Source organism: Hyaena hyaena, unplaced genomic scaffold, assembly GCF_003009895.1.
Source record: "Hyaena hyaena isolate Hyena2069 unplaced genomic scaffold, ASM300989v1 scaffold_0, whole genome shotgun sequence".
In the NCBI taxonomy this organism is placed as follows: Eukaryota; Metazoa; Chordata; class Mammalia; order Carnivora; family Hyaenidae; genus Hyaena; species Hyaena hyaena.
The window spans coordinates 3,262,824-3,290,012 of record NW_024080632.1 but is presented as its reverse complement, the minus strand read 5'-3'; the positions used below and the strand labels follow the sequence as shown (position 1 = coordinate 3,290,012).

The following is a 27,189-nucleotide window of genomic DNA, read 5'->3' as shown; positions in this document are numbered from 1 at the left end:
TTATTGCTAACAACTGACTGATGAAGAGCCAAAGGGTAGTGTGACTAAGGGATTTTGGACCCATAGCCAAATATACCCGAAATCTCAAAATGATGGTCAGTTGGGTAGGGGGATAAAAAAGAGTCAGAGGAATCTAGAAAAATATTTCTCTATAAAAAAGGATAGTAAAAAGGCAAGTCACCATGGTGTCCTTATTCTAGTACATTTCACCTTATTGGGAGTTTTGTCTTGCTCTTTTTATTTCTAGATTTCTTTCCAGCCGGTTTTCAGGCAACATTTTCTTGCCAAGAAAGACCTCATTAAAGCTCTTGTGGAGAATATAGATATGGACACAAGCCTCATCCTGGAATATTGCTGGTAACTCTTTAAACTTTAGTGGCGTTTTTGCTGTTAACAAACGGGTACTCCTTACTGCAAGAACATGGTAATAAGATAACTAATTATTCCATGAAGTCCATAGACCTTGGATGTTTTCGTTGTTTATCTCCAAACTAAGTGAATCCAGAACCAGATTAAATTCTTAGGTTTATCACCTTTTAAATTTATGGTTGAGTGTTTCCCAGACTTGCCTTGTGTTGAGCAGCGCCTGGGGCACCTGATTAAACGTACAGATTCCTGGGCCCCTTCCTGGTGGTTCTGACTCAGCAGATCTGGGCCAAGGCCCAGAATCTGATCCTTAATAGGAGGTCCGGATGATTCCCATGATAGGAAAGTTTGGGAGTATTGTTATGAGCAATTGAACTTCTAAATAAGATCAACTTAGGGGCAAAGTAATGTCAAATGAAGATAGAATGGAGAGGGGGGAAAATATAATAAAAAGTATAATTTAGGGGCACCTGGGTGGCTCAGTCAGTTAAGCATCGAACTTCAGATCAGGTCATGACCTCACGATTCATGAGTCAAGCCTCACACTGGTGGTATAGAGCCTGCTTGGGATTCTTCCTCTCTCCCTCTTTCTCTGCCCTTTCTCTACTTTAGGTCTCTCTTCCTCTCTCAAAATAGATAAACTTTTAAAATAAAAGTTTATTTTATTTTAAATAATCTTTATTTTAAAAGTTTATTTATAGGGGCTTCTGAGTGGCTCAGTCAGTTAAGTGTCTGACTTCGGCTCCGGTCATGATCTCATGGTTCATCAGTTCAAGCCCTGCATCAGGCTGTGTGCTGATGGAGCCTCCTTCGATTCTGTGTCTCCCTTGCTCTCTGCCCCTCCCCCACTCTTGCTCTGTCTCTCTCTCAAAAATAAATAATAAACATTAAAAAATTTAAAAAGAAGTTTATGTTTTCATTTTGAGAGAGAGAGTGAGATGGAAGCACAGAGAGAAGGAGAGAGAGAATCCCAAACAAGCTCAACACTGTCAGCGCAGAGCCCAGAACTGTGAGATCATGACCTAAGCTGAAATTGAGAGTTAGATGCTTAACCAACTGAGCCACCCGGGTAGGCACCCTTATAAATAAACTTTTTTAAGTTAAAAAGAAAAAAAAAAAGGACAGTGATGTTTCTTATTTAAAAAAAAACAAGGTGGGGACACTTGGGTGGCTCAGTCAGTTAAGCGTCTGTCTTCTGCCCAGGTCATGATCTCATGGTTCATGGCTTCCAGCCCTGCATTGGGCTTTGGCTGACAACTGGAGCCTGGTTTGAATTGTCTCCCTCGCTCTCTGCTCTTTCCTTGCTTGTGCTCTCTCACTCTCAAAAATAAACATTAAAAAAAATTTTTTTAATATGATTTAGGGAGCATTTTAAAAGATAATAAAAAATTAATAAGTAAATTAAACTAAGTGTTTTGTTTATAGATAACAGTACTGTAATAAGTAGGAATAAATAATATATCAGATGTTTAATAAATAGAAGGACCAGTTTCCTGGCACTTTATTAGTTTCAAAGTGCTTTCACACATCATTTAATTTTTACAATTTGTATTGCATATTAGCACCAATTTATATATGAAAAAACACCCATATTAGGTGACTTGCTCAATAATAAGTGACTGCTTTTAAAATATTGCTCCTCCCCTGCTCATTCTCTGTCTCTCTCAAAGTAAACAAACATTAAAAAAATTTTTTTAATGGTCCTACTTAAAGCTTTCCTTGATATGTGTTATTCTGTGTAGCAAATTAAGCTATCTTTCTAATAGGGCTTAAGGCATTTCAGTTGTCTATAACTTCATTCTTAATTTTTTTTTTCAAATTTTTATTTAAATTCTAGTTAGTTGACATACAGTGCAATACTGGTTTTAGGAATAGAATTCAGTGATTCATCACTTACATACAACACAAAATGCTCATCATAATAAGCCTCCTTTATATATTTTTATATATTTTTTTAAATTTTGTTTAATTTTTTTAAATTTTTTAATTGTTTTTTAATTTATTTCTGAGAGAGAGAGAGACAGCATGAGCAGGGGATGGTCAGAGAGAGAGAGAGGGAGATACAGAATCTAAAGCAGGCTCCAGGCTCTGAGCTAGCTGTCAGCCCAGAGCCTGATGTGGGGCTCGAACCCATGAACCGCAAGATCATGACCTGAGCCGAAGTCGGATGCTTAACCAACTGAGCCACCCAGGCACCCCTAATATTTATTTATTTTTGAGAGAGAGAGACAGAGTGTATGTGGGGGAGGGATAGAGAGATAGGGAGACACAGAATCTGAAGCAGGCTCCAGGCTTGGAGCTGTCAGCACAAAGCCGGATGCAGGGCTCAAACTCATGAACGGTGAGATCATGACCTGAACCAAAGTTGACACTTAAACAACTGAGCCACCCACATGCCTCAACAAGTGCCCTCTTTATTACCCATCACCCATCTAGCCCATTTCCCCCCCCACCTCCCTCCATCAACCCTGTTTGTTCTTTAAGAGTCTCATGGTTTTCTTTCCTTCTTCCCCCCTCCCATATGTTCATCTGTTTTGTTTCTTAAATTCCACATATGAGTGAAATCATATAGTATTTGTCTTTCTCTGAATTTTTTCACTTAGCATAATGCACATAAAAGCTCCATTTCATTCTTAATTTTTAAATCTTTATTATTTTTCTAATAAGATGCAACATTCTAAAATCAAAGTTCCATATAATCTTACCCCTCAGGAATAATCATTGTTAAAAGAGTTTGGACAGTATTGTTCTTTTATTTCCCCTATGCATATAAAAACATGCATTCTTTACATTTATCAAAAACTATTTATTACAAACTATTTTCTGGCATGCATTATTCACTTAATAGTATATTTTTAAGATTGGTACGTATAGGTCTTCTTTATGTCTCTTGTAGTCTGTTATTCCTTTGTATGAATAACTAATTTAGCCCTTTTTCAGTGGATAACTGATTTGTTCTCAGTTTTTAAATATTACAAACAGTTGTTGCAGCAGATGTCCTTATATGTGTATCTTGGCTATTTTTGTAAAGGATGTGAAAGTAGCATTGCCCTATTAAAGTAATTAAATATTTTCAATTTTATTATAAATTTATTCCCAATATTATGCCATTACATGGCTATGATTTTTTTTTTTTAAGTTTATCTTATTTTTATTTTGAGGGACAAAAGACAAGCAGGCGGAGGCAGAGAAAGAATCCCAAGCAGGCTCCTTGCTGTCAGTGCAGAGCCTGACGTGGGGCTGTATCTCATGCACTGTGAGATAAAGACCTGAGCCAAGACACTTAACTGACTGAGCCACCCAGGTGCCCCAAGATCTGATCTTTTATTTATTTATTTATTTATTTAATTTTTAAAAATGTTTATTTTTGAGAGCATGTGTATGAGGGGGGGAGGGGCAGAGAGAGAGGGAGACAGAGGAATTGAAGCAGGGTCTGCACTGACCGCACAGAGCCCAACATGGGACTCAAACCCACCAACCATGAGATCATGACCTGAGCTAAATATGCTTAACCAACTACCCAAAGTGTCCCAAGATCTGATTTTTTTTTAAGTTTTTGAGAGAGACAGAGACAGCATAAGCAGGAGAGGGACAGAGAAAGAGAGAGAGAGAGAGAGAGAGAGAATCCCAAGCAGGCTCTACACTACCAGCATGGAGCCTGATGTGAGGCTCGAACCCACAAACCACGAGATCGTGACCTGACCTGAAACCGGGAGTTACACACTTTCACTGAGCCACCCAGATGCTCCCCAAGATCTGATTTTTTTTAAAAACAGTAATTAACTCTGATGATGAGTATATGATCTGATAAAGAGGCTGGACAATGAGAGGGTTAGATGGGAGTGTGTTGGTGAGAAATTGTATGAAAACACATGCATGCAGGGAAGTTAAGGTGTAATTGAATACTTCTTTTAGCACATTTCAGTTGGACTGTGATGCAGCTCTTCAACTATTCATCGAAACACTGCTACACAACACCAACGCCAGCCAAGGCCAGGGAGACGCGACCACACAGTCCGCAAAGCAGCAGCACCCCAAACTCCTGGCCAAAGCCCTGGAAATGGTTCCTCTATTGACAAGCACAAAAGATCTGGTCATCAGTCTTAGCGGAATACTACATAAGGTAGATGAACAGCCACCTGAATATATCGGGTCGCTTTCACATCCCTCCTACCCTTAGTTAATTTAGGTACATAGAGTAATAAGCTGGAAAAGTAAGTCCTATATTTTTTATCAACTTTTAATTTTGATAATTTTAGATTTCTATCTTTTTAATATAGTTTAATGTAGTAGTGTTCCTCCCCCTTTCCCTGAAAATAGAAATAGCATTTTTTTTCAGACTTTTCAAAATAGCACACATTCTTTGAAAAAGATCAAATTAGAGACAAGTATAAATCAAAATGTAAAATCTCTATGACCCTATTCCCATAGATAAAAATGTTAGTAGTTTGGTGACTATTTTAAACTAAATATCCTGTTACTCTCTTTTTTTCACTGAACATATTGTCATTATGTGTCAATAACACCTATCTCATTTTTGACAGATACATATTATTCTATGTGGATGAAACATACTGTAACCAAGCCTTTAGGGATGGACATTTAAATTATCTCTATATTTCAGTATTAAGTATTGTTATAATGAACATCCTCATTATATGTATCTGTGTGTACACGCACACACACACACACACACACACACTCTTGCTCTCTTGTCTGATTATTTTCATAGGAGATCTTCCTGAGAATTGAAACTTTTAGGTCAAGGAGTAGTTTGTTGGGGGAGTAAAGGTGGATGAAAGGTCAAGGAAGATTTTAAGACTACAAGAAATAGTTCACAATTTACTGAAATTCAGCCAAAAATAATACAGACTTTCACAAAAGTTCTAGGTACTACAGAAATCATCTTCCCACTTAGTTCAGTGTTATTCATGTGACTTGAGTTGGCATTTAATAAATTACAAAATAAAGTAATGGTGTGTGGGCAGAAACAAAGAACAAAGAGAATACTTTCTTTCTTTTCATGAACATATATAGGTGCCACCCAGTTAATTTTTGCATTTTAGTATGTGGTTAGAGCCAGAATGGAATCCCTGGAGAAACTTTTGCTTGGATGCCCATACTTTTAGTTACATAATTTTCAAGAGAAGCATCCATTTCCTCATAGTGTACTTTTTCCATCTTAAATGGAAGACATGAAATTTTAATTTAAAGATCTTACAAAATTATGAAGCTTTAATATATTTATTCTTTCTAGAATTTTAGTACCCCAGGAACAGCTTTCTTTTTAAAATCACTTCTGAGACATTTTAATGTTTGTTTATCCTGATACAACTAATTTTAGAGATTTCAGTTCATTTGTAAAAGAATAATCTAACACTATGGCACACTTGAGATTTTACATTTTTGATCTGTACCGATGACCATAATAAAACCTGGCCTGATACCGTCTTCTCAAGTTTTGACATATTTTTACTTTTATACAGTTGGATCCCTACAGCTATGAAATGATTGAAGTGGTCCTGAAGGTTATCGAAAGAGCTGATGAAAAGATAACCAACATTAATATCAATCAGGTATACCTAATATATTAGATTTTAGAATTATCTTTATGCTTGTTATTGGTTCATTTAACAAAATTGTGGTCATGTAGGACCTTTCTAGACTGTCCTTTGAGCTTCATATTTCATTCCAGTTCCTCTTTTTTTATTCTTATTTTTCATTAAGTTTTTTTTTAATGTTTTTTATTTATTTTGAGAGACATTATGTGTGTGTGAGTGGGGGAGGGGCAGAGAGAGGGAAAGAATTCTAAGCAGGCTCCGCACTATCAGCACAGAGCCTGATATGGGCTCTCACAAACTGTGGGATTCATGACCTAAGCCAAAATCAAGAATTGGATGCTTAACTGACTGAGCCACCCAGACACCCCTGGTTCTTCTTCTTTAAAAGGGATACAGAAGTATGCTCAGGGTGCCTGGGTGGCTCAGTCAGTTAAGTGTCCAACTTAGGCTCAGGTCATGATCTTTTGAGCCCCAGCATGGGGCTTTGCACTGACCACACAGAGACTGCTTTGGATTCTGTCTCCCTCTTTCTCTGGCCCTCCTCCACCCATGATTCTCTCAAAAATAAATAAATATTTCTTGTGCTGTCCATATTTTATGGTTATCTTAATTCTATTTTGGCTTTACCAAGGCAGTTGAAATTTGTCCATGAGCATGAAGTCACTAAAGGACTGATTTGGAAAAATTCTTTTTTTTTTTTTTTTTTTAATGTTTTTATTTATTTCTAGGAGAGAGAGAGAGACAGCGTGAGCAGGGGAGGGTCANCATATCATTTGCAAATATCTTCTCCCATTCAGGAGGCTGTCTTTTTGTTTTGTTGATGGTTTACTTTGCTGTACAGAAGCTTTCTATTCTTTTTTAAATGATTTTTTTTAATGTTTTATTTATTTCTAGGAGAGAGAGAGAGGGAGACAGCGTGAGCAGGGGAGGGTCAGAGAGAGAGGGAGTCACAGACTGAAATAGGCTCCAGGCTCTGAGCTGGCAGTCAGCACAGAGCCCGACGCGGGGCTCGAACCCACAAACCCCGAGATCATGACCTAAGCGAAAGTCGGACGCTTAACCGACTAAGCCACCCAGGCGCCCCTGATTTGGAAAAATTAAAGCAAAATTTTGTGATTTAGCAAAAAAAAAAAAAGTGGGACCCAGAGTTAGATTCTACTTTCTATGTTAGTAGGTAGGACTGCGTCAATTCCAGTACTTTCAGTAACTTCTTAGTCTTTTCTGAATTTTGGTCATAGTAGCTTTTGTATCTTTTTTTTTTAATGTTTTGTTTTTTTCTGAGATAGATAGAGAGACAGCGTGAGCAGGGGAGGGTCAGAGAGAGAGGGAGACACAGAATCCAAAGCAGGCTTCAGGCTCTGAGCTAGCTGTCAGCACAGAGCCTGACACGGGGCTCGAACTCACGAACCGTGAGATCATGACCTGAGCTGAAGTCGGATGCTTAACTAACTGAGCCACCCAGGTGCCTCTAAAATGGCTTTTAAACATTAAAAGAAAATGGGTTGATCCAAAAAGTTATACAGGCACCCAAAATATCAGATATAAGGCTAAAGAGATGTAAAGGTATAGAGGATTAGTTTTAGATCTACTGCCTACATTTATAAAATGAAATCCAGTATTTTTGAGACCTCCCTCAGACTGTTCAAAGAGCGTACGGGGAACTTTCAGACTCATTTACAAATATCCCACCAGCAATAGGGTTCAATTAATTTCTCTGAGTATAATTTCTTTAATCATCATATAAATTATGGTTTAGAAGGATGATCTCAGGGGTAAAACTACAAAAAGTTTTCGTTCTCTTTATGAAAACAAGACCATCTCAGGAATGTAATTCTATGATACTATCAAGTTAGCTCAGAAACAGGATTGGTTTAAGCTCACAGGAAAATACGTTTATATTTTAATACAGGCATTGAGTCTTCTGAAACATTTGAAATCCTATAGAAGAATATCTCCTCCGGTGGACCTAGAATATCAGTATATGTTGGAGCATGTAATCAGTTTGCCGTCAGCTGCCCAAACTAGACTGCCTTTTCACCCAATATTCTTTGGCACAGCACAGAACTTCTGGAAAATTCTCTGTATGTTCCTTAACTTTTTATGAATTTTACTGAATAACCAAAATTACATTTCTTACGAATGTACTGAATAGCAAATCATACTCTCCTTGTTTACTTTTTAGCTACAGAACTCAGTGAAGAATCGTTCCCAACACTGCTCCTAATCTGTAAATTAATGAAGGTAATGGGTTGAGGCTTGGTTAAACATATCTTTATTCTCTCTAGTTAACTGAGACCCCATGTAGAAGGATTTTGTGCCGCTTTTATGTAAAAACCCTTAAAGGCAAGCATATAAATCAACCTTAAGTTTTCTTTCTTTTTTTAAAGTAAGTCTTTTTTTTTTTTTTTTTATGTTTGTTTATTTGGAGGGGGTTAGGGACAGAGAGGGAGAGAATCCCAGGCAGGCTCTGCACTGTTAGCAAAGAGCCTTTTGTGGGGCTTAATCTCACAACCATGAGCTCAAGACCTCAACCAAAATAAGTCAGATGTTTAACCAGCTGAGCCACCCAGGTGCCCCTATCCTTGACTTTTCTTTTCCTCTCTTTGAAGTTCTCTTTGGACACTCTGTATGTGTCTACAGCCAAACACGTTTTTGAAAAAAAACTGAAGCCAAAGCTTCTGAAGTTAACACAAGCTAAATCCTCAACACTGATTAACAAGGAAATAACTAAGATCACGCAAACCATCGAATCCTACTTATTGTCTATAGTCAACCCAGAGTGGGCTGTAGCTATTGGGATCAGTCTTGCCCAGGATATCCCAGAAGGTATGGATTCTTCCTCTTAATGGATTGGAAATGGTTGCTTGTTGTGTTGAACTTGCAGTAAAAAAAATTTACTCCTTCTTTATCTTTGAGAAGAGGCATTTAAAATTATTGATGGTAGTTAAGCATGGATGTTATGTGCCCTCTCTCTTCACTTGGTGCATTGCTAAAATTATTAAAATTTGCTGAATGTTGAAAAGGCTCCAGTGAAGTCAGCCAGCCTCCTTGGAGCTTATAAGGGTGCGGGGATGTGGGCGTTCTCTACTTTGTCTATAGGGATAGAAACTGATGCTTCCTAATAGCCACTCCTACTTCTAAGAATGAATCCTTACATATTCTTGCATAACCAAACAAGCACCCAAACACAGGCACTTACTGCCATGTTTTTAGTTGTAACAGAAGTCAAAAATAACTGTTTTTTTTTTCCTAAATGTTCATTTGTCAGGAACTTGTTTTTAAAAATAGAACATATTCATTGAATAGAATACTGTATAGTTGATTTGGAAAGATACCCGAAGTGTATATTAAGTGAGAATAGTGGACTATATAGTACATGTATGATCTTAGCCCGTTTGGGTTAAAATGTGTGCATGTACCCACAGACATACACACACATACACAGGAAACTTCTGAAGGAATAGAAGCTAAAGAAGAGTCTCTGGACTTTTACTTTCTACTTTATATCCTTCTGTTTAAATTATTTTTTTCTCTGAGTATGCATTCTCGTATTTAAGAAAAACACACCTCACTAATTTGATTAAAATACATTTGTTTTAAAAGGATTAAGATTTGTTTATAAATCTCTTCTTTATCTGTTCAGGGTCCTTCAAAATGTCCAGCTTGAAATTCTGCCTGTATTTAGCCGAGAGATGGCTACACAATATCCCATGTCAGGTGCGTCTGAACTGCGCGATGGAAGGCTCCTCTCTTTTCACTTACAAAGGGTGCTCCCTGGTGCACCTTCTCATCCCACTCTACCGATGGGTGTCTTCAAGGGTTGGATGCCTAAAATGGGTAAAGAAGATGAGGGTTTACGTAGATACGTGAAGGATGTAATAACTAAGGCAGGGAGAGACCTTGATTGATAAAGGTGGATTCTTCACCTCACTTGAGGTTTAGAACATGACCTTTTCTTCTTCTTGGGTTTTTTTTTTTTTAAAGGATGAAACGCGTGAAAAAGCAGAGGCTTTGTTGAAGAAGCTTCATATTCAGTACCGACGATCAGGCACTGAAGCCGTGCTCATAGCCCACAAGCTGAACACCGCAGAATATCTAAGAGTGATAGGAAAGCCGGCACATCTCATTGTCAGTCTGTACGAACATCCTAGCATAAGTCAAAGAATTCAGAATTCCTCCAGCAAAGATAATCCTGGTGAGGACAAAGCACCATGTATCTTTCTGCTCGGGAAGAACTGTCATTTTGTTTCTCAGTTATTTGCACTAAATACTTGGGTTTTTTTCTTTTTTTTTTAAATTCTTTATCTTGAATATCTTAGATATACACACAGCTGCCAAAGAAATCGCTGAAGTTAATGAAATTAATTTGGAGAAAGTCTGGGACATGTTGTTGGAGAAGTGGCTGTGCCCGTCCACAAAACCTGGTGAGGTGAGTCTGTCCTCTGAGAGGTTCTGTTGTCATATCTGTTGGCCCCGCACTGATAGAACCTTCCAATTAAGATCTCAGACTCTTAAAACATGGAATATTTGCTCCTTTTAATACCTTCTGTTATCTGATGAGTCTTCATGAGATTGTTTCCTTCTTCTTTCCATTTAAATATTGTTTTGTCACTATTTACCTTTTAATTGGTGATTCCAGATGAACTCTTGTATAAAAGAAGTGGTCTATTCTTAGATTCATATGAATAACTTTTCATTTTTCTTATATTCATGTGAGTTTGTATTTTGAAATAATTTTAAACATACAGAAAAGTTGCAGTAGTATAAGAGAATTCTTGGGGCGCCTGGGTGGCTCAGTTGGTTAAGCGTCCGACTTGGTCTCAGGTCATGATCTCACGGTTCATGAGTTTGAGCCCCATGTCCGGCTCTGTGCTGACAGCCAGCTCAGAGCCTGGAGCCTGTTTCGGATTCTGTATCTCCCTCCCTCTCTGACCCGTCCCTGTTCACGCTCTCTCCCTCCCTCCCTCTCTCTCTCTGTCTCAGAAATAAATTAAAAAAAAAAAAAAAAGAATTCCTGTACATCCTTCACCCAGCTCTGTCGATGTTTAACATTTTGCCCTATTTGCTTTGCCCTGTAATATATATATTTATAATATTTTTCTGGACTATCTTCGAATATATATCATACGGCATGCCCTTTTATCTCTTAACAAGTCTATATATCGTAAGAACAAGGCTTTTTTCTAACTTAACCACAGTATAATTATCAAAATTAGATCATTTTAAATTGATACACTGTTGATACAATACAAACATAGTCTTGAATCTGTGGTCCACATAATTTAATGAATTGTACAAGTAATGCTCTTTTAAGGAACTTTTCCCCCCCTGGACCAGGGTCTAGTCTAAGACTCTACATTGCATGTCTTTGTCATATCTTTAATCTCTTTTAATCTAGAACAGTTCCATAGCTTTTCCTTGTCTTTCATGACACCGGATTTCTAAAAAAATTTTTTCTTTAATGTTTATTTACTTTTTTTTTTTTTTAATATTTTTTAATTTATTTCTAGGAGAGAGAGAGAGAGAGAGCATGAGCAGGGGAGGGTCAGAGAGAGAGGGAGTCACAGACTGAAACAGGCTCCAGGCTCTGAGCTGGCAGTCAGCACAGAGCCCGACGCAGGGCTAGAACCCACGAACCGCGAGATCATGACCTAAGCGAAAGTCGGACGCTTAACCGACCAAGCCACCCAGGCGCCCCTAATGTTTATTTATTTTTGAGAGAGAGATAGAGTGTGAGTGGGGGAGAAGAGTTATTTTAGACCAGTTATTTTAGAAGCTATTCCTCGATTTGTGTTTGTCTGATATTTCCTCATGATGAGGTTCAATTGATGCATTTTGGGCCAGAATCCTACCTAAGTGATATCATGTCCTTCTCGGGGTATGACATTTGGAGGCACATGATGTCTATTTGCCATAATACGTGATGTGAGTTTAAATAACCTGGTCAAGATGTGGTCGGTGTCCATATTACATAGTTACTGTATTTCCTTTTGTAACTATTAGGGGAGGTGTTTTGAGGTAATTTAATAACTTGTTCTTCTTCAGACTCCTTTCCCCACCACACATAATCCAGTTCAACATCATTGATGATTCTTACTCCAGTCTATTTTGACTGTGATGGCATATTGATGTTTTTAAAGCGGGGCAACCATGGTTTGCAAAATGCCTCCTTCTTGTGATGTTTCTCTTAGATTCAGGTTGTGTGTTTTGGGCAAGAATACCATATAGATGATGTGTTCTTTCCCTTGTATCACATCAGGAGGCACACAGTGTCAGTTTTTTAGAAATAGTATCACTGACATTTATGCTGGGATTTGGCAATCCAAACACAGAATTTTCTGCACTACTTCTGCGTTTTTAGGCAGAACTCAATTAGGGAGCCGCCTTCTCTCCACCTAGGCAGGTATGCTTGAAAAAAATCTGTGTGTCAACAAATAACTGAAATGACGTTATGTTTTTAATCATTTTTTATATCCCTTAACATTCAACTTAGCAAGTATTTATTAAGTGTTTGCAAAGAGCAAGGACTGTGCTTCAGTGGAAACAGAAGCATATCTAGGCCACATAGAATCTGTGGTTGACTCAGAAACCAACATGTTTTAACTTACACGTAAATTTGGAGAACTGAACAAAAGCACCCTGAAGCCAGGAACTGTGACTGTCCAGACCACCTTGCACATTGCTGTACTGAATTACTGAAGGATTCATTTAAAATCCATGGAGTCCTTTCCTTTTAAAAATTATTCAGTTATTGGGGCGCCTGGGTGGCTTAGTCAGTTAAGTGTCCGACTTTCGCTTAGGTCATGATCTCGCGGTTCGTGGGTTTGAGCCCCGCGTCGGGCTCTGTGCTGACTGCCAGCTCAGAGCCTGGAGCCTGTTTCAGTCTGTGACTCCCTCTCTCTCTGACCCTCCCCTGCTCATGCTGTCTCTCTCTCTCTCCTAGAAATAAATAAAACATTTTTAAAAATAAATAAAAAAAAATAAAAATAAAAATTATTCAGTGACTGAGAGGCAGAAGGACAGGAACATCTGTTTTGTTCACCCAGGCAACCCTTGTGCCTGGCACATAGTAAGTGCTCAGTAAATATTTGTTGACTGAATGATGTGAGGACACTAGTTTTGAAGGAAAAATTTTTTCATAAAGTAATGGGTTACACTGTAATGTCTTCTATGTAAACATAATTCGGTATATTGGGTTTTTCACCTAAAAGATTGTGTTAGTTTCTGTAGTCCACAAATTTTTAGTTTTTTGACTTTGTTTTTCACTTTTTCAAAGAAACTATCAGAATTTTTTGAACTTCAAGAAGATGAAGCACTTCGAAGGTACTTTCTTTACTTATATGTGTCTGTAGCTTGTTGCCCAGTAGGAGTCTTACAATAAATCTGTCAGAGGTTGGTTTTGAAAAGACTGTTCTTCATGTAATTTGGGCCAGAGTCTCTGAGAAGAATCACTTCATTGATATATGGTACGAGTATGTACAGCTCTCTAGTGGAATAAATGACCATGATCCAGAATTTCTGAACCTTCAGTGAGTCCCTACTGATGTTGAAGGTTCTTTAGCAGAGAATGAGCCTCAATCAAAGGAGTACTCTTATTTGCTAGGCTAGGACTCTGGCCCGAGACCCCTATGTATTCTGTCCCCCAGGTGAGCTGGGCTTGTGCAGGTATGGACCACCAGTATTCCTTTCCCCTTCTTAAGACTGAGACCAACGAAAGCAGGTTGGTTTCACCTAACATGCTAAATCTGATTGATCATGGCTTGCCGACTATATCTGGGCCCAAATCAAAATGGCTATGGTAATCCATTAATGATGCCTGGCACAGGCACAAGAGAGGGAGTGGTGACATGCATGCCAGCTTTTTGCCATTCCTGGTCTAGACCAAAAGTAGGTCAACGCACTTGTGAAGCCCTACACCCTGCATCAGCCCTGGATCTGATAGAGAGGATGTGAAAAGGCAAACCCAAGAGAAGAATTTCTCCTGGTTTGGGCACAGCTGGCTTACCACCCCCTCCATGCTCTCCTTTCCTTGGACCCCACCTTGTCCTTGCTTAGTCTTTTAAACACAGGGGCACCTTTGTCTAAGCAACAGGTAGATTCATCCTGCAGTGTCTCATTGAACCAGCCACAATGGACAGTCTTACAGAAAAACGATTCAAAGAGAGAAAAAAAGAAAATCCCTAGGAGATCCCAGAGGGATACTTCATGCTAATTTTGTAACTTCCTGCCTTTTCCCACTGAAAGGTCCACCCTCTCCCTCGCCTGGTACCCCGCCAACCCCATCCATCTTGCCCTTCTCTGGAGGCGGCCCGTCAGGCCTGAGTCTAGAGGTTGAATTATGCCACTTAACAAGGTCCTGTGAACTAAAGTAAAATTTTCCATGTGTAGGATCCAATGTACTTTGCAGCTATAGTTTGTATTAATTTCTTAAATAGAACTTAAATTATCAGAGTTTGACTGGCTATTTTATAGATGAAAAGACTGGGGCCTGACATTTATTGTGTTTATTTTCTTTAGCTATGACTAGAACTCAAGAAAAGCATAAGCATCCATTAAGGGGAAAAGTAAAAGTGTCCTTGACCCATATAACCCTTCAGGTCCATGTTTGGAATGTCTAGTGACTTTTTTCCATGGACAATAAAACAGGTCTGTTGTTTGGGTATCACTAAATTAAAATCCAAATGTAATTTAAAATATTTTTTCCCAGAGTCCTGTATCTCCTTTTGTCTCGTCCGATTGATTACAGTTCAAGAATGCTGTTCGTGTTTGCAACATCAGCTACAACTGTAAGCCCTCGACACAGTCAGAACTCTTCTTTGCATCTCAGCTTACCCTTTTCTTCCTGCGTATTTACCATGCTTGATGTCATTAACAGATGATTACGACAGTGCTAACTTACACACTTAATCAAAGTACTGCATATTTTATTAGGTATTCAGGACTATATTATTTGTAAGCTCTATTTAGTGCTGGCTTCCATAACATCCTGTTTGGCAAACTGAACCTATTAACAGTTCCCACGGTTATCTGCATTCAAAGTTATTAACTCCTTGGTTGGTCAACATTCCTAATACCAGGGGCCAAACCAACTGCCCCAACGCCCAGTAGGACCTACTCCACCCTCCACTCGTGCCTCCCTCCCTCCCCACTAAACTTTAGCTGCACTAAACTTTCCCTTTTCCCTAAAGGCAACACCACTTCTTTGGCCTTCAGGCTTTTGCCTGTGGAAATGTTCCGAGGCAGTTGGAAACAGGGAGAGAAAGAACCAGGAGGGGCAAATGGGTCTTGGAGAGAAGGAAGAAAAGGGGAAATCTAAGACGCTTGATTATGTGTCCTCAACAACAAGGAAGGGATTTTTTCCCCCGCATGTTGGTTTATCTGATAGTCATTGTTTCAAGTAAAAATGGTGTTCCGTTTAAGGAAGCTAGTTCAGCTCACAACTATTCATAAACCATCAGACTGCAGTATGCTTTATGTGTACTTCCATTTGGTCACACACATTGATGAATACATTTTAATTAATTAATATGTATTCAAGTGTGAACTCCATGTATTCAAGAGGTGAGGTTTCGTTTCATAAAATTTTTACTGGTCCATTGAGAACCTTGTTAAGTGAAGTCACCTTTGGTTTTCAGTACTGTACATGCGTGGCTGTGATGCACACCACCACTGTGTGTGCCTGCCCTGAGTATTGCCAGCACTACTTTCACTCACCAGTGCAAGTATCAACACAGTGTAAAGGCAGATAACATCTTTGTGTTGCTGTGAAAGTAATGTTGACCGTTTCCCACCTGTAAGAGTTTGAGAAACACCTGCCAGGGGTCCATGGACCACACTTTGAGAACCACTGGCTCCCTGAGGGCAGAGATTGACTTTAATTTTTTTTTTTAATGACGCTTCTGCTACCTAAGCTGAAACTCATTTACCCAGCTGCAACATGTGTGTGTCTCTGCAAACTTGCATTGGTTTTACAGACGCTGGGTGTGCGCCAGTTAACTTTTGCCCACAGAGCACGAGCTCTTCAGTGTCTCCTATATTTGGCCGATAAGGAAACTATAGAATCTCTCTTCAAAAAACCCATGGAAGAAGTCAAGTAAGTAGAATTTTTTAAATTGTGTTAATAGGAAACAGATGAGTTCTTTGGAAATGTAACATTTAAGCCCCTTAGTTTGTAACAGTGTATTAGAATAGCTCTGTAAATGTAGTTCCTTTGCCTTGAGTGCCCTTGACCTTTTGGCAAAGGGGATGTAGGCCTCTGAGAACATCTTGTTTCCGTAGTTTTTTGAGGCATTTAGGAACTGAATGTTTTCTTGATCTTGCTCATATGGATTTACTTCTAATATTATATTCAGTTAATATACTTAGGAGCCTAACAAATAGACATCTAAAAACAAACAGAACTAATAATTGCCCTCTGGTGGCTTTTATCATAAATGTAAATGTGGCCTGTAAGAACGATTCCCATAAATGCCTCTGTTTTCCAGATCTTACTTGAAATGTATAACTTTTCTGGCATCATTTGAGACTTTGAATATCCCCATCACGTATGAATTATTTTGCAACAGTCCTAAAGAAGGAATGATTAAAGGTCTCTGGAAAAACCACAGCCACGAATCCATGGTATGTACATGGAGTTGTCTGAGGGTGGGGCCCCCATCTTCTCAGATACCCTTGTTTTCACTCAAATGCCTGACACCAGAGAAACGCTTCATTCTTGAACAGATCTGCTGCTCTGAGACTGTTCCTACTTTCCTATCCTGACAGGTGACAGGCAACTTGGAGGATCCCCTTACCTCTGCCCCTTAAAGCCTAGGCCCTAATCCCTACCCACAGGAGGACGCTTTCATAATCCCTTCCCAAGGCCTCTGTGTCCTCATCCAGATGGGGAGGGACAGAGACTGTCCCCATGTCAGGAGGGGCATTGCTCTCTTCCTCCTCATTGCCTGTGGGAATTTAGTCTCTGAGACAGTTGGAGCCTAGGGCATGGAGGGTTAGGGGCCAACAGGCAGACTGATCTTGGATGGAAGGAAGACCGCAGAGAAAGCTTCACGATGCTATTTGAATCCATGACAGCAAGAAAGAAAGAGAATAATCTTAATCTTTTTTACTTTCATTAGAGAGAAGGGGGGGCTTCACTGAAATTAGGCAATAGACACATCTAGATTATAAGCATATTTTGTGTGCACCCACTCTACCTTTTCCAAAGGTGCCTTTGATTTCCTGGTATCTTGAAACAGTATGGGTTTTTTTGTTTGTTTGTTTGCTTGCTTGCTTGCTTGCTTTTGAACCAGTATGATTTTTTTTAAATGTCTTTTCTGCTTTAGGCAGTAAGATTGGTGACTGAGCTTTGTTTGGAGTACCAAATCTATGACCTGCAGCTTTGGAATGGACTCTTGCAAAAGCTTCTTGGCTTCAATATGGTGAGACTCAGTGCCCTGGACGCCAGTTTATGTTAAAGCTTTTGCACAGCATCTCTTAAGCATTCTGCACTGATGCTTGTTATGGAACAGATGTATGCTGCAAACATTGACTTTTTTTGGGTTCGTGCCAAATTTAATTTGGTGTTAGACCAGGGGAAGTGCTAATGCAAAAATGACATAAATTTTGCTGGAAAGAAATTGATATTTGTGATTTAGTAAGTGAACTTCTTTGGTCGTTCTCATGGTAGATACATTTTACTGATACCTCTTTTGAAAACTTAGGAATCTGATACTTCATGTTGAAGTTTTCCATTTTAGTGATATTCAGAACTGTATTTTATTTTTTTCACAGATTCCTTATCTAAGGAAAGTTTTAACCGCCATTTCTAGTATCCATTCATTATGGCAGGTATGTACCTTTCTAAAGTAAATTGTATAGAACTTAATCTTTATACTTGATCCTTGTGGCTGCCGGGTGCACTGGGTGAAGTAACCAGCTCCTCAGTAAAGAACGGACTTAATGTCTGGGCTCTACAGTCAAGTGCAGAGCCTGCTTGGGATCCTCTCTCTCTCGCTCTCTCTCTCTCACTCTCTGTGTCTCTCCCCTGCTCATTCACTCTCTCTGTGTGTGTCTCTATCTCAAAATAAATAAATTTTTTAAGATGTTTAAAAAGAACAGACCTGATGTCCTATTAAAATGGTGCCAGGGGACGCCTATGTGGCTTAGTTGTTAAAGCATCTGACTCCTGATTTCAGCTCCGGTCATGATCTCATGGTTCATGAGTTTGAGCCACTCATCAGGCTCTTTGCTGACAGCTCACATCTGCTTGGGATTCTCTCTCCCTCTCTGCTCCTCCCTCCTACCCCCAATAAATAAATAGATATTTTAAAAAAATAAAATGGTGCTGGGACCCAGAATATTTAGCTCAGAGATCACCTCTTTGAGGACATCACTCGCCCCTGTTCTCCAGGTCTCCTGAGCTGCATCTTTATTTTATGCTCTCAAAACACTGGCTCTACTGTAACACCTGCCATGGTATAATTTGTTTAAAGTATACATTCAGCTGCCCCTCTTGGACTTGGAAGACCCTTAATTCAGACACCATGACTTACTCATCTTTTTTAAATTGCACAAGTTGTACACCACAATAATCGTTATAATATATAATCTATTCATAGCTTAATAAATTAGAACACCATCAAACCATGCTGAGTAAAACTTGAAACTTCTCCTTTACCATTTCCCTTCAAAATTATCTCCCCAGAAGTAACCACTGTTTATACTTTATCTTTTCTTCTAGAACTTTACTACTATCATAGAAGTGTAGAGGGAGGGATATATGTACATTATGGTACATATAAATCCAATCACATTCTAAATAAAGTGTTTTTTCCACATAACATTGGTGTCTTGGAGACTGTTCCATAGAGCTCATAGAGACCTACTTTTCTTTTCCTAATTGAGATATGATTCCCATATAAAATGTTCCCATTAGGGGCGCCTGGGTGGCTCAGTTGGTTAAGCGTGACTTCGTCTCAGGTCATGATCTCAGAGTTCGTGGGTTCAAGCCCTGCATCAGGCTGTGTGCTGACAGCCAGCTCAGAGCCTGGAGCCTGTTTCAGATTCTGTGTCTCCCTCTTTCTCTCTGACCTTCCCCTGCTCACGCTGTCTCTCTCTTTCTCTCCCTCTCTCTCTCAGAATAAATAAAACATTTAAAAATGATAATAAATAAATAAATAAAATGTGCCCATTAATTAATTAATTAATGAAATATTTATTTATTTTGAGAGAGAGAGAAAGCAAGTGTGTAAGTGAAAGCAGGGTGTAGGGGCAGAGAGAGAGAATCCCAAGAGTCTCTATGCTGTCAGTACAGAGCCTGATGCAGGGCTCAATCCCACAAACCATGAGATCATGACCTGAGCCGAAATCAAGAAAGAGTTAGATACTTAACCAACTGAGCCACACAGGTGCCCTGAAAACGTACCCTTTTATTTAATTTTTTAAATTTTTTAAAATGTTTTTTATTCATTTCTGAGAGAGACAGCATGAGCAGGGGAGGGTCAGAGAGAGAGGGAGACACAGAATCCAAAACAGGCTCCAGGCTCAGCTAGCTGTCAGCACAGAGCCCGACGCGGGGCTCGAACCCATGAACTGTGAGAGCATGACCTGAGCCGAAGTCAGACGCTTAATCAACTGAGCCACCCAGGCACCCCTAAAACGTATACAGCTTTTAAAGTATACAGCTAAGGGGCACCTGGCTGGCTCAGAAGACCATGTGACTCTTGATCTCAGGGTTATGAGTTCGAGACTCATGTTGGGGGTAGAGATTACCAAAAAAAATTAATCTTTCCCAAAAAAGTAAATAAAGTATATAACTAAGTGGTTTTTACTATATTCACAATGTTATGCAGCTATCACTGTTACCTAATTCTAGAACATTTTCTTCACCCTGGAAGTCTACCCCATACCCATTAGCAATCACTCGCTGTTCCTCCCTCTCCTACCCCTGGAAGTGTCTGTGCTGGACATGTCCTATCAATGGAATCCTGCACCACGTGGCCTTCTGTTCTCCTTTTACTCGGTGTCACATTTTCAGGGTTCATCTTATGGTAGCTGGTGTCAGGGCCTCATTCCCTTTTACTGCTGACTCATGGGCACTGCATGGACACGTGGGCATTTTATCTGTCCATTCATCAGTTGAAGGGTAATTGGGTTATTATGAATACTGCTCCGTGAACATTTGTGTATAAGTTTTTATGTGGATGTATGTTTTTTGTTTTCTCTTCAGCATATGCTTAGGAGTGAAATTGAGATCTTTACATTTAATCTTTCTGCTATCTCATGACTTTTAATTATTCTCCATAATATGGAGTAAAATGTACCGAGTCATTTAACCCCTCCCCTATGAGTAGAAATGTATGTTGTTGACTAAATCGTTTTTTGAAATCCTTTCTCTCGTCTGCTTGCCCCTTTCCTGTGACTCTCACACAGCTTGTGGCACACAACAATGTGAATCTTGTTTTCTGACACTTTTTTCCCCCAAACTAAACCATAACAAACCATTGTACGATTTGTATAATACAAGATTGTATAATAAGATCTTGAACTATATACAGTCATGAAGAGAATTATCCAAGGACGCCTGGCTGGCTCTGTCAGTAGAGCACATGACTTTTGATCTCAGAATCATGAGTTCAAGTCCCACATTGGGTGTAGAGCTTACTTTAAGAAAGAGAGAGAGAAGGAAAGAATATTATCCTAAAATCGAAGCATCTTGAACAGGGAGATACCAATTCATGATTTTAGTCTTAGGATTCAGAACATACGCTCTAAGTCTATAATTCTATGACCGCAAAACGGAGAGACTGTGGCTTGAATCCTATAATGTGCTTATTTCCCCAGGTTCCCTACTTCAGCAAAGCTTGGCAGCGTGTGGTTCAGATACCCCTACTTTCAGGTATTTTTCTCTCCCCTGAAACATTGACAGTAGCATTTTATAGCTCTGTGTGTGCATGCGTGTGTGTGTGTGTGTGTCTGTGTGTGTGCACATTATTGTTTCTTTTCAGCATCGTGTCCCGTGAGCCCCAGTCAGTTATCAGATTGTCGGGAGAGTCTCATCGCTGTTCTAGAGTAAGTAAATTCTTTGTTTCCCTACTCCCCCAAAAATCATATGTGTTATTTACAAAATTCCTTTCTAATAAACCTCTTTAAGTGGGGAACTCATTTTTCTTGTGAAGTTAAGCATACCACTTGTTTTTAAAATAAAATATTTCTCTTATTTTCACTATGTCTGCTCCCCACGTGGGGTGTAACCTGTAAATTTGTTCAATGAGCATTTCCTAAAATTAACCTTAATTTACATAAAGAGTATTTTTATCACTACCTGAAATCATGCAGTGTTGTCTCACAGATTTTGAGTCTTCTGAGAATATGTCTTTAGGCACATGTGGGCCTCAGACATGATCACAGTGGCAGCCAAGTGCTCTCTGTTCTGGTGGGTAGGATATTTTATTCCGCAAAGACTCGAGTTACTCATGACTAAGTGTATGTGATGCACAGGCACTGGAATGTTTAAAATCATTGAAGGCACAATCAGGTAACAGGTGTAGAAAGCTGGAAGATCCAGCATAATCTTGTGAATCTGACAGATCAGTAACAAATTCATGCACTCTCTTGAAGATGCCCGGTTTCAGATGATCTCGACATGATCGCAGTTGCCAGGCAGTACATCCAGTTAGAGCTTCCGGCTTTTGCACTAGCCTGTCTACTGCTCATGCCCCACTCGGAAAAAAGACATCAGCAAATTAAGGTATCGTAAATTATTCCTCTGGGCCTGCCAAAGAAACGAAGTCTCCCACTGCATGTCCCCCCACAAAACAGTTAAAGTTTCTTTTTACCAGACCTGCAAAGCATGAGTTCATCAGCCTGAGTGGGGCAGGAGGTTTGTATGCAGGTTTAGCAGGAGGTAACCCTGAAAGGTCAAGGGCCATCCAGGGTATGCCTTAAGAGGAGTTTGGACCTTGTTCTTTATCAGTGGGAAACAACCAGGTTTCCTGGGAAAGTACAGTAAAATGTTCAGGGACTGGTTTCGAGGGAACAATCCATGGGCTTGATCGGGGAGAGAGGAGGCAAGAGTGGAAGCATGGGAAGCTGTTGCGCTTGGTCTGGAGCTACTTCTCACTTGATTCACGGGCAGCAGCCAGCGAATGTGCAGAGAAGGCTCAAGGGGCTGTGTCCCCAAAGTAGGGTGGTGGCAGTGAGAATGAGCCTAATGGAGCTGCTTGACTTAGTGATCAGATGTGGGAGATGGGAGAGAGGGAATTGTCAGGTTGATGTATGGATGTCTGACTAAGGGAGCCATGAGCATTCTGAGGACAGAACTTTCAAAAAGAACTCATTCCATTTACAATACAGAACAAATAGAACAAAGCACTTGGGAATGTTTTGCGGTTTTTCCACAAAGGTAGTTTAGCCAGTAGATAGAGATCTACATAAATGAACGTGCATATTTTTTATCTGTCATTTGGTCTATTCATTCCATTTTTTCACAGCCATCTGTGCTTGTCTTTGACTTTGGGTTTTTTCTTGTTTTTGACTATTCATAAACACACCCATTAATGCTTTTCAAAATTTTAGTATTTAAATAGATTCCTTTCCGCACTTAGAATGACAAAATGCATGTTAAACAGCCCTTGCTGTCACAATAGGTATTTGTAAAATGTCTTCTTGCTTATTTCTCTAATTTATGTTATATGATAGAGTTGAGTTTTTTTCTGCAATAGAAATTGTTAAAGATATTCCAAATTTAAAAATGAAAATCTTTCACATTTGACAAATTAGTAGTAATAATACTTTTCCATTAACTGTGTTTGATATTTTTTTTCTCTAGAATTTTCTGGGCTCGTGCAATTCTCAGATCATTTTACAGCAATTAGAAGAGCATATGAATACTGGCCAATTGGCAGGCTTTTCACATCAAGTAAGAGGCACTTTCATCTCCTTTTTGCTATGAAAAATTTTATATTTTCATATAGGGTAATAATTTCATTAGGGTAATAATTTTCCCTAAATCAGAATTAGGCTGAATACTATCTCTACCTATTTGGTAATATATAAAGTTATTTTGCTTTTATTAAAACCTTAGTATACTAATTTTTTAAAAAGTAGAGACCCCGTCTATCTTATTTGCTGCTGTGCTCAGTGAAAAATCTGGAGCCTTAAATGCTTTTGTTGTAAGCAGATCTTCCTCCTAAAAAGTCCCAAAGTGCCTCAGAGCAATTACTTCTTATTGATTTAATCTGCTACTGAAATGGGCCAAAACAGCTCCCCTTCCCCACCCCCTTAAAAAAAAGAGGCTTAGTCACAACACAATGCTAATTTAACTTCTGATGATAAGGAATTTTGGGGTATTGAGTAAGGACTTAGAATTCCCCACATTTTTAACTTAATGATACCTGTCATTCTATAGATTAGAAATCTGATTTTGAATAATATCATAAGCAAGAAGGAGTTTGGGATTTTGGCAAAGACAAAATACTTTCAGGTGTTGAAATTGCACATGATGAATTCCAACAACATCACTGAGCTGGTAAACTATTTGGCAAATGAGTTAAGGTAAGTTAATTAAGAAACAAACAAACAAAAACACCTTACTGTAGAGTTTCCTTAAAATTTATCTTTTTTGGAGGAAAATACAAAACAATTGTGCAACTATTTGGTTGTAATGAAAGGCTCTGAATATTAAGCTGTAGCATTACCGTAGGTTGGTTGTCTTGTAACTGAGTCCCTTCGAATATGAACTTGGGAGTCAGACAATCAAGAAACTTTCCAAACCCTCAAAATAGGTGCCTTACAGTCCTGCTCTAAAACCTGAGTGATCGCTTTATTCCTTAGACACCTGCTCAGAGAGTTACTGGCTTTTACGTGACCTAATTTTTGCTAAGCTTGATTGTCTAATTTTCCAGCAGCCACAAGTTTAGAAATAAGCTTCTTGGGATAGGGTTGGGAATGGATTTGGAATGCGAAAAGGAGAAGGGAGAAATGGCTGGCACTAAGGAAGGGAAACCTGGTGAGGATGGAAGTCTTTCCTGGTCCATCCCCACATTTAGTCTAACTGCTGGCCACTTGGGACATGTTGTCCCTCTCTCATTACCACGCCATGGATTTCTTTCTGCTTGTTTACCACTTGTGATCCAACCATAGCTACACACACATATTTCAAGTATGGAATTTGACAAATTTTGACATATATATAGCCGTGAAGCCATCACCACAAACACGATAGCAAACATTTATCACCCCCTAGAATTTCCTCATGATGTTCTTTTTCTTTCTGATTCCATAGTTTAGATGAAGCTTCAGTCTTTATAACTGAATATTCAAAGCATTGTGGGAAACCTGTACCACCAGATGCTGCTCCCTGTGAAATTCTGAAGGTAAAGCTGGCCCACCATTACTCGGATTCTAACCTGACACTGTTTATATTTCTAGGGTTTTGACATTGAGCCAACTTGTTCTGGTGTCCTGGAGATCTATTTTTATTTGTAACTGTGTATATTTTTATATTTTGCTTTTCGTATAAGGGGCTCCTAGACCAGAAATCAAGAGGCCATGGTTTTACTCTCTGCGGCAGGGTGGCCTCCAGCCATTCACTGAACCTGTGTCTGCTTTACTTTTCAGATCTGGACTGCATGTTCTCTTGGGTGCTTTCCAGCATTATGATTCCTCATAAAGCCTTATTTTTCACATCGAAGCAAGTGAAAAACTAAATTTGAAAAACCACTGATTAATTTTATGCTTGGGCATTAATTTCTTTTAAATCTTCTCCTTTTTAATTACCAAAGACATGTATTTTCACTATAGAAAAAACAAATTTATAAGAGCCAAAAACAAAAAACCCTAATCTCTTGAAATCTCACTACTCAGAAATAGGATCACTGTTAACATTTTAATATACACCCTTCCAAATGTTTTCGTATATAAAACATGCACATAAATTGCTCTTAGTCCTATTCTGAACTTAAATATAAGATAAAGTTTTTTATTTTTTTAAGGCTTTTTTTTTTTTTTAGAGAGAGAGAGCACAAGTAGGGGCAAGAGAGAAAGAATCCCAAACAGACTCCATACTCCGCACAGTCAGATGTGGCGTTTGATCCTATGACCCTGAAATCATGGCCTGAGTTGGACACTCAACTGATTGAGCCACCCAGGCGCACCTGAAGATTTTATTTTTGAGTAATCTCTACACCTAACATAGGGGTTGAACTCACAATCTTGAGACCAAGAGTCTCATGTTCCACAGACTGAACCAACAAGGTGCCCCTGAAATTTTTAAATCATATTTAAATTATTGTGGGTTTTTTCCCTTCTTTGTTCCAAGGCAGACATGTTAAAGTAAACCTGCATTTTGTTAACTTTCATTAATAATTTCCCTTGATCACTTCCAATCTGTTGTGATCAACGGCATAGGCTACTTTTTTTTAAAAGGGAGATTATTGATTTAGGAGACAAATCTGTGGCCCTTAAAATATATCTGTTTTTTCTCTAGTCTATCTGTCTAAATGCCAAATAATTTTATATGTAGATGTTTAACAATACAGTTAGGTCTTAAATTTTCAGAATATCAGACTGTTTTCTATTGAAAAAACTAAAATGGCACTAATAAAAATGCTTCTGTGTTTCTTCCCATTTAGATGTTTCTTAGTGGATCATAGCAGATCAACGTTTTTTAAGAAGAACAAAGGGAAGTTCGGAGTCTACTATTAACTAATCATATTTATTAGGGCTTTTAATTGTGCAGTCACTGTGTTATAACTTGCCAAAGTTGACCCAACAAGTAACAACTAAGGTGCTTCATAGTAGTATGATTATGATTATCCTGTAATAAACTCATGTCTTGAGTTAATCAATCCTTTCTTTACCAGTTACTTGTATACCTTATGGAGACCATCTCAATCTTTTGCACCCCGCAGGATGGAAACTAAATGTACAAGTATTTTGCTCTCCCTCACAAGAAACTACATTGTCCTATTTCTTCATATACAAATAAGAATAATGCCCGTCTTTTTAATGGAATTCTAGTTAAATATGTATCTAAGTTTTCTACAGAGTGTATCAGTGGCCAGCCAGAAAACTAGAAACCACTCCAGATATTTCCGGCAGAGAAAGACTGGATGGAAGGAATTGGTTACAAAGGTGTTAAAAGGACTGAAAAGCAAAGGGAAGAGCCAGGGCCCGCTGGAAAGGCGGAAGGGGAAGGGGCTCTTAGCTCCTCCCACTTCACTATGGTTGCCTTCAGCGGCCCTCGGTCACCCTCAGTGATTGCTGCTGCTGCCAGGCTACCACCGAAAGAGAAAACAACTGTTTTCTTTTTCCAAACTTCTAATTCTTGTGCCAGTGCCAAGAATGACAGAACCAAACCGAACCCATCTGGCCAGGTGTCTGGGAGAGCCGGCCATAGGCTGTCAGCACCGGCAGTACGGAGGCTGGCCTGCAGGGGCAGTGTGGAGCTGAAAGCCAGCAGCCGCCACCCAGCGTGCGGAAAAGGTCATCACAACTCTTATTCTGCGCCTGTAGTCTTTTCCTATATATGTGTATAAATTGAATTTTATAAATCAGAATGAGTTTGTCTTGGTTTTTCCAGTTGAGAAAAACCTTATTTCTGGAGCGCCTGGGTGGCTCAGTTGGTTAAGCATCCGACTACAACTCGGGTATGAAATAATGACCAGTCATGGGTTGGAGTCTGTATTGGGCTCTGTGCTGACACCTCAGAGCCCAGAGCCTGTTTCGGATTCTGTGTCTCCCTTTTTCTCTGCCCTCCCTTGCTTTTGTGCGCGCGCTCTCTCTCTCTCTCTCTCAAAAATAAACATTAAAAATTTTAATGAATTGGGCGCCTGGGTGGCTTAGTCGGTTAAGCGTCCGACTTTCGCTTGGGTCATGATCTCGGGGTTCGTGGGTTCGAGCCCCGCGTCGGGCTCTGTGCTGACTGCCAGCTCAGAGCCTGAAGCCTGTTTCAGTCTGTGACTCCCTCGCTCTCTGACCCTCCCCTGCTCACGCTGTCTCTCTCTCTCTCCTAGAAATAAATAAAAATAAAATAAAATAGAGTATGTCAATGCATATTGGTGTATTTTAAAAAAAAATTTTAATGAAAAAAAATATTTCTATAAATTATAGCCAGTGTATCATAGATTAAAAACTTGGGTTTTGAGGTAAAACTAGTCTGGATTTGAATCCTGGCTCTGTAACATTTTAGGTGTGTGATCCTGGACAAGTTCTAGAATTTCTCAAAGCCTTAGTTCCCTCATTTGTAAAACCTCCTAAAGAGGTGTAAATGGTCCTCTGC

The 27,189-nt window shown here is 39.2% G+C and overlaps 1 protein-coding gene across 1 annotated transcript in view; it reads left to right on the top strand.

Annotated features, from left to right (window-relative positions):
- KNTC1 (kinetochore associated 1) overlaps positions 1-26,467 on the top strand; it is a 75,349-nt gene extending 48,882 nt beyond the window's left edge. Inside the window, exons 43-64 of the mRNA XM_039228412.1 lie at positions 248-357; positions 4,282-4,489; positions 5,853-5,942; positions 7,837-8,008; positions 8,110-8,168; positions 8,537-8,753; positions 9,571-9,644; positions 9,912-10,122; positions 10,247-10,356; positions 13,204-13,250; positions 14,635-14,713; positions 15,902-16,020; positions 16,412-16,547; positions 17,252-17,347; positions 17,700-17,756; positions 20,751-20,805; positions 20,915-20,978; positions 21,528-21,657; positions 22,738-22,827; positions 23,317-23,462; positions 24,193-24,283; positions 25,541-26,467. Coding sequence (XP_039084343.1) covers positions 248-357; positions 4,282-4,489; positions 5,853-5,942; positions 7,837-8,008; positions 8,110-8,168; positions 8,537-8,753; positions 9,571-9,644; positions 9,912-10,122; positions 10,247-10,356; positions 13,204-13,250; positions 14,635-14,713; positions 15,902-16,020; positions 16,412-16,547; positions 17,252-17,347; positions 17,700-17,756; positions 20,751-20,805; positions 20,915-20,978; positions 21,528-21,657; positions 22,738-22,827; positions 23,317-23,462; positions 24,193-24,283; positions 25,541-25,561 — 2,382 coding nt within the window. The 3' untranslated portion in view covers positions 25,562-26,467. The remainder of the gene's footprint in view (positions 1-247; positions 358-4,281; positions 4,490-5,852; positions 5,943-7,836; positions 8,009-8,109; positions 8,169-8,536; positions 8,754-9,570; positions 9,645-9,911; positions 10,123-10,246; positions 10,357-13,203; positions 13,251-14,634; positions 14,714-15,901; positions 16,021-16,411; positions 16,548-17,251; positions 17,348-17,699; positions 17,757-20,750; positions 20,806-20,914; positions 20,979-21,527; positions 21,658-22,737; positions 22,828-23,316; positions 23,463-24,192; positions 24,284-25,540) is intronic.
- Positions 26,468-27,189: the final 722 nt, after the last annotated feature.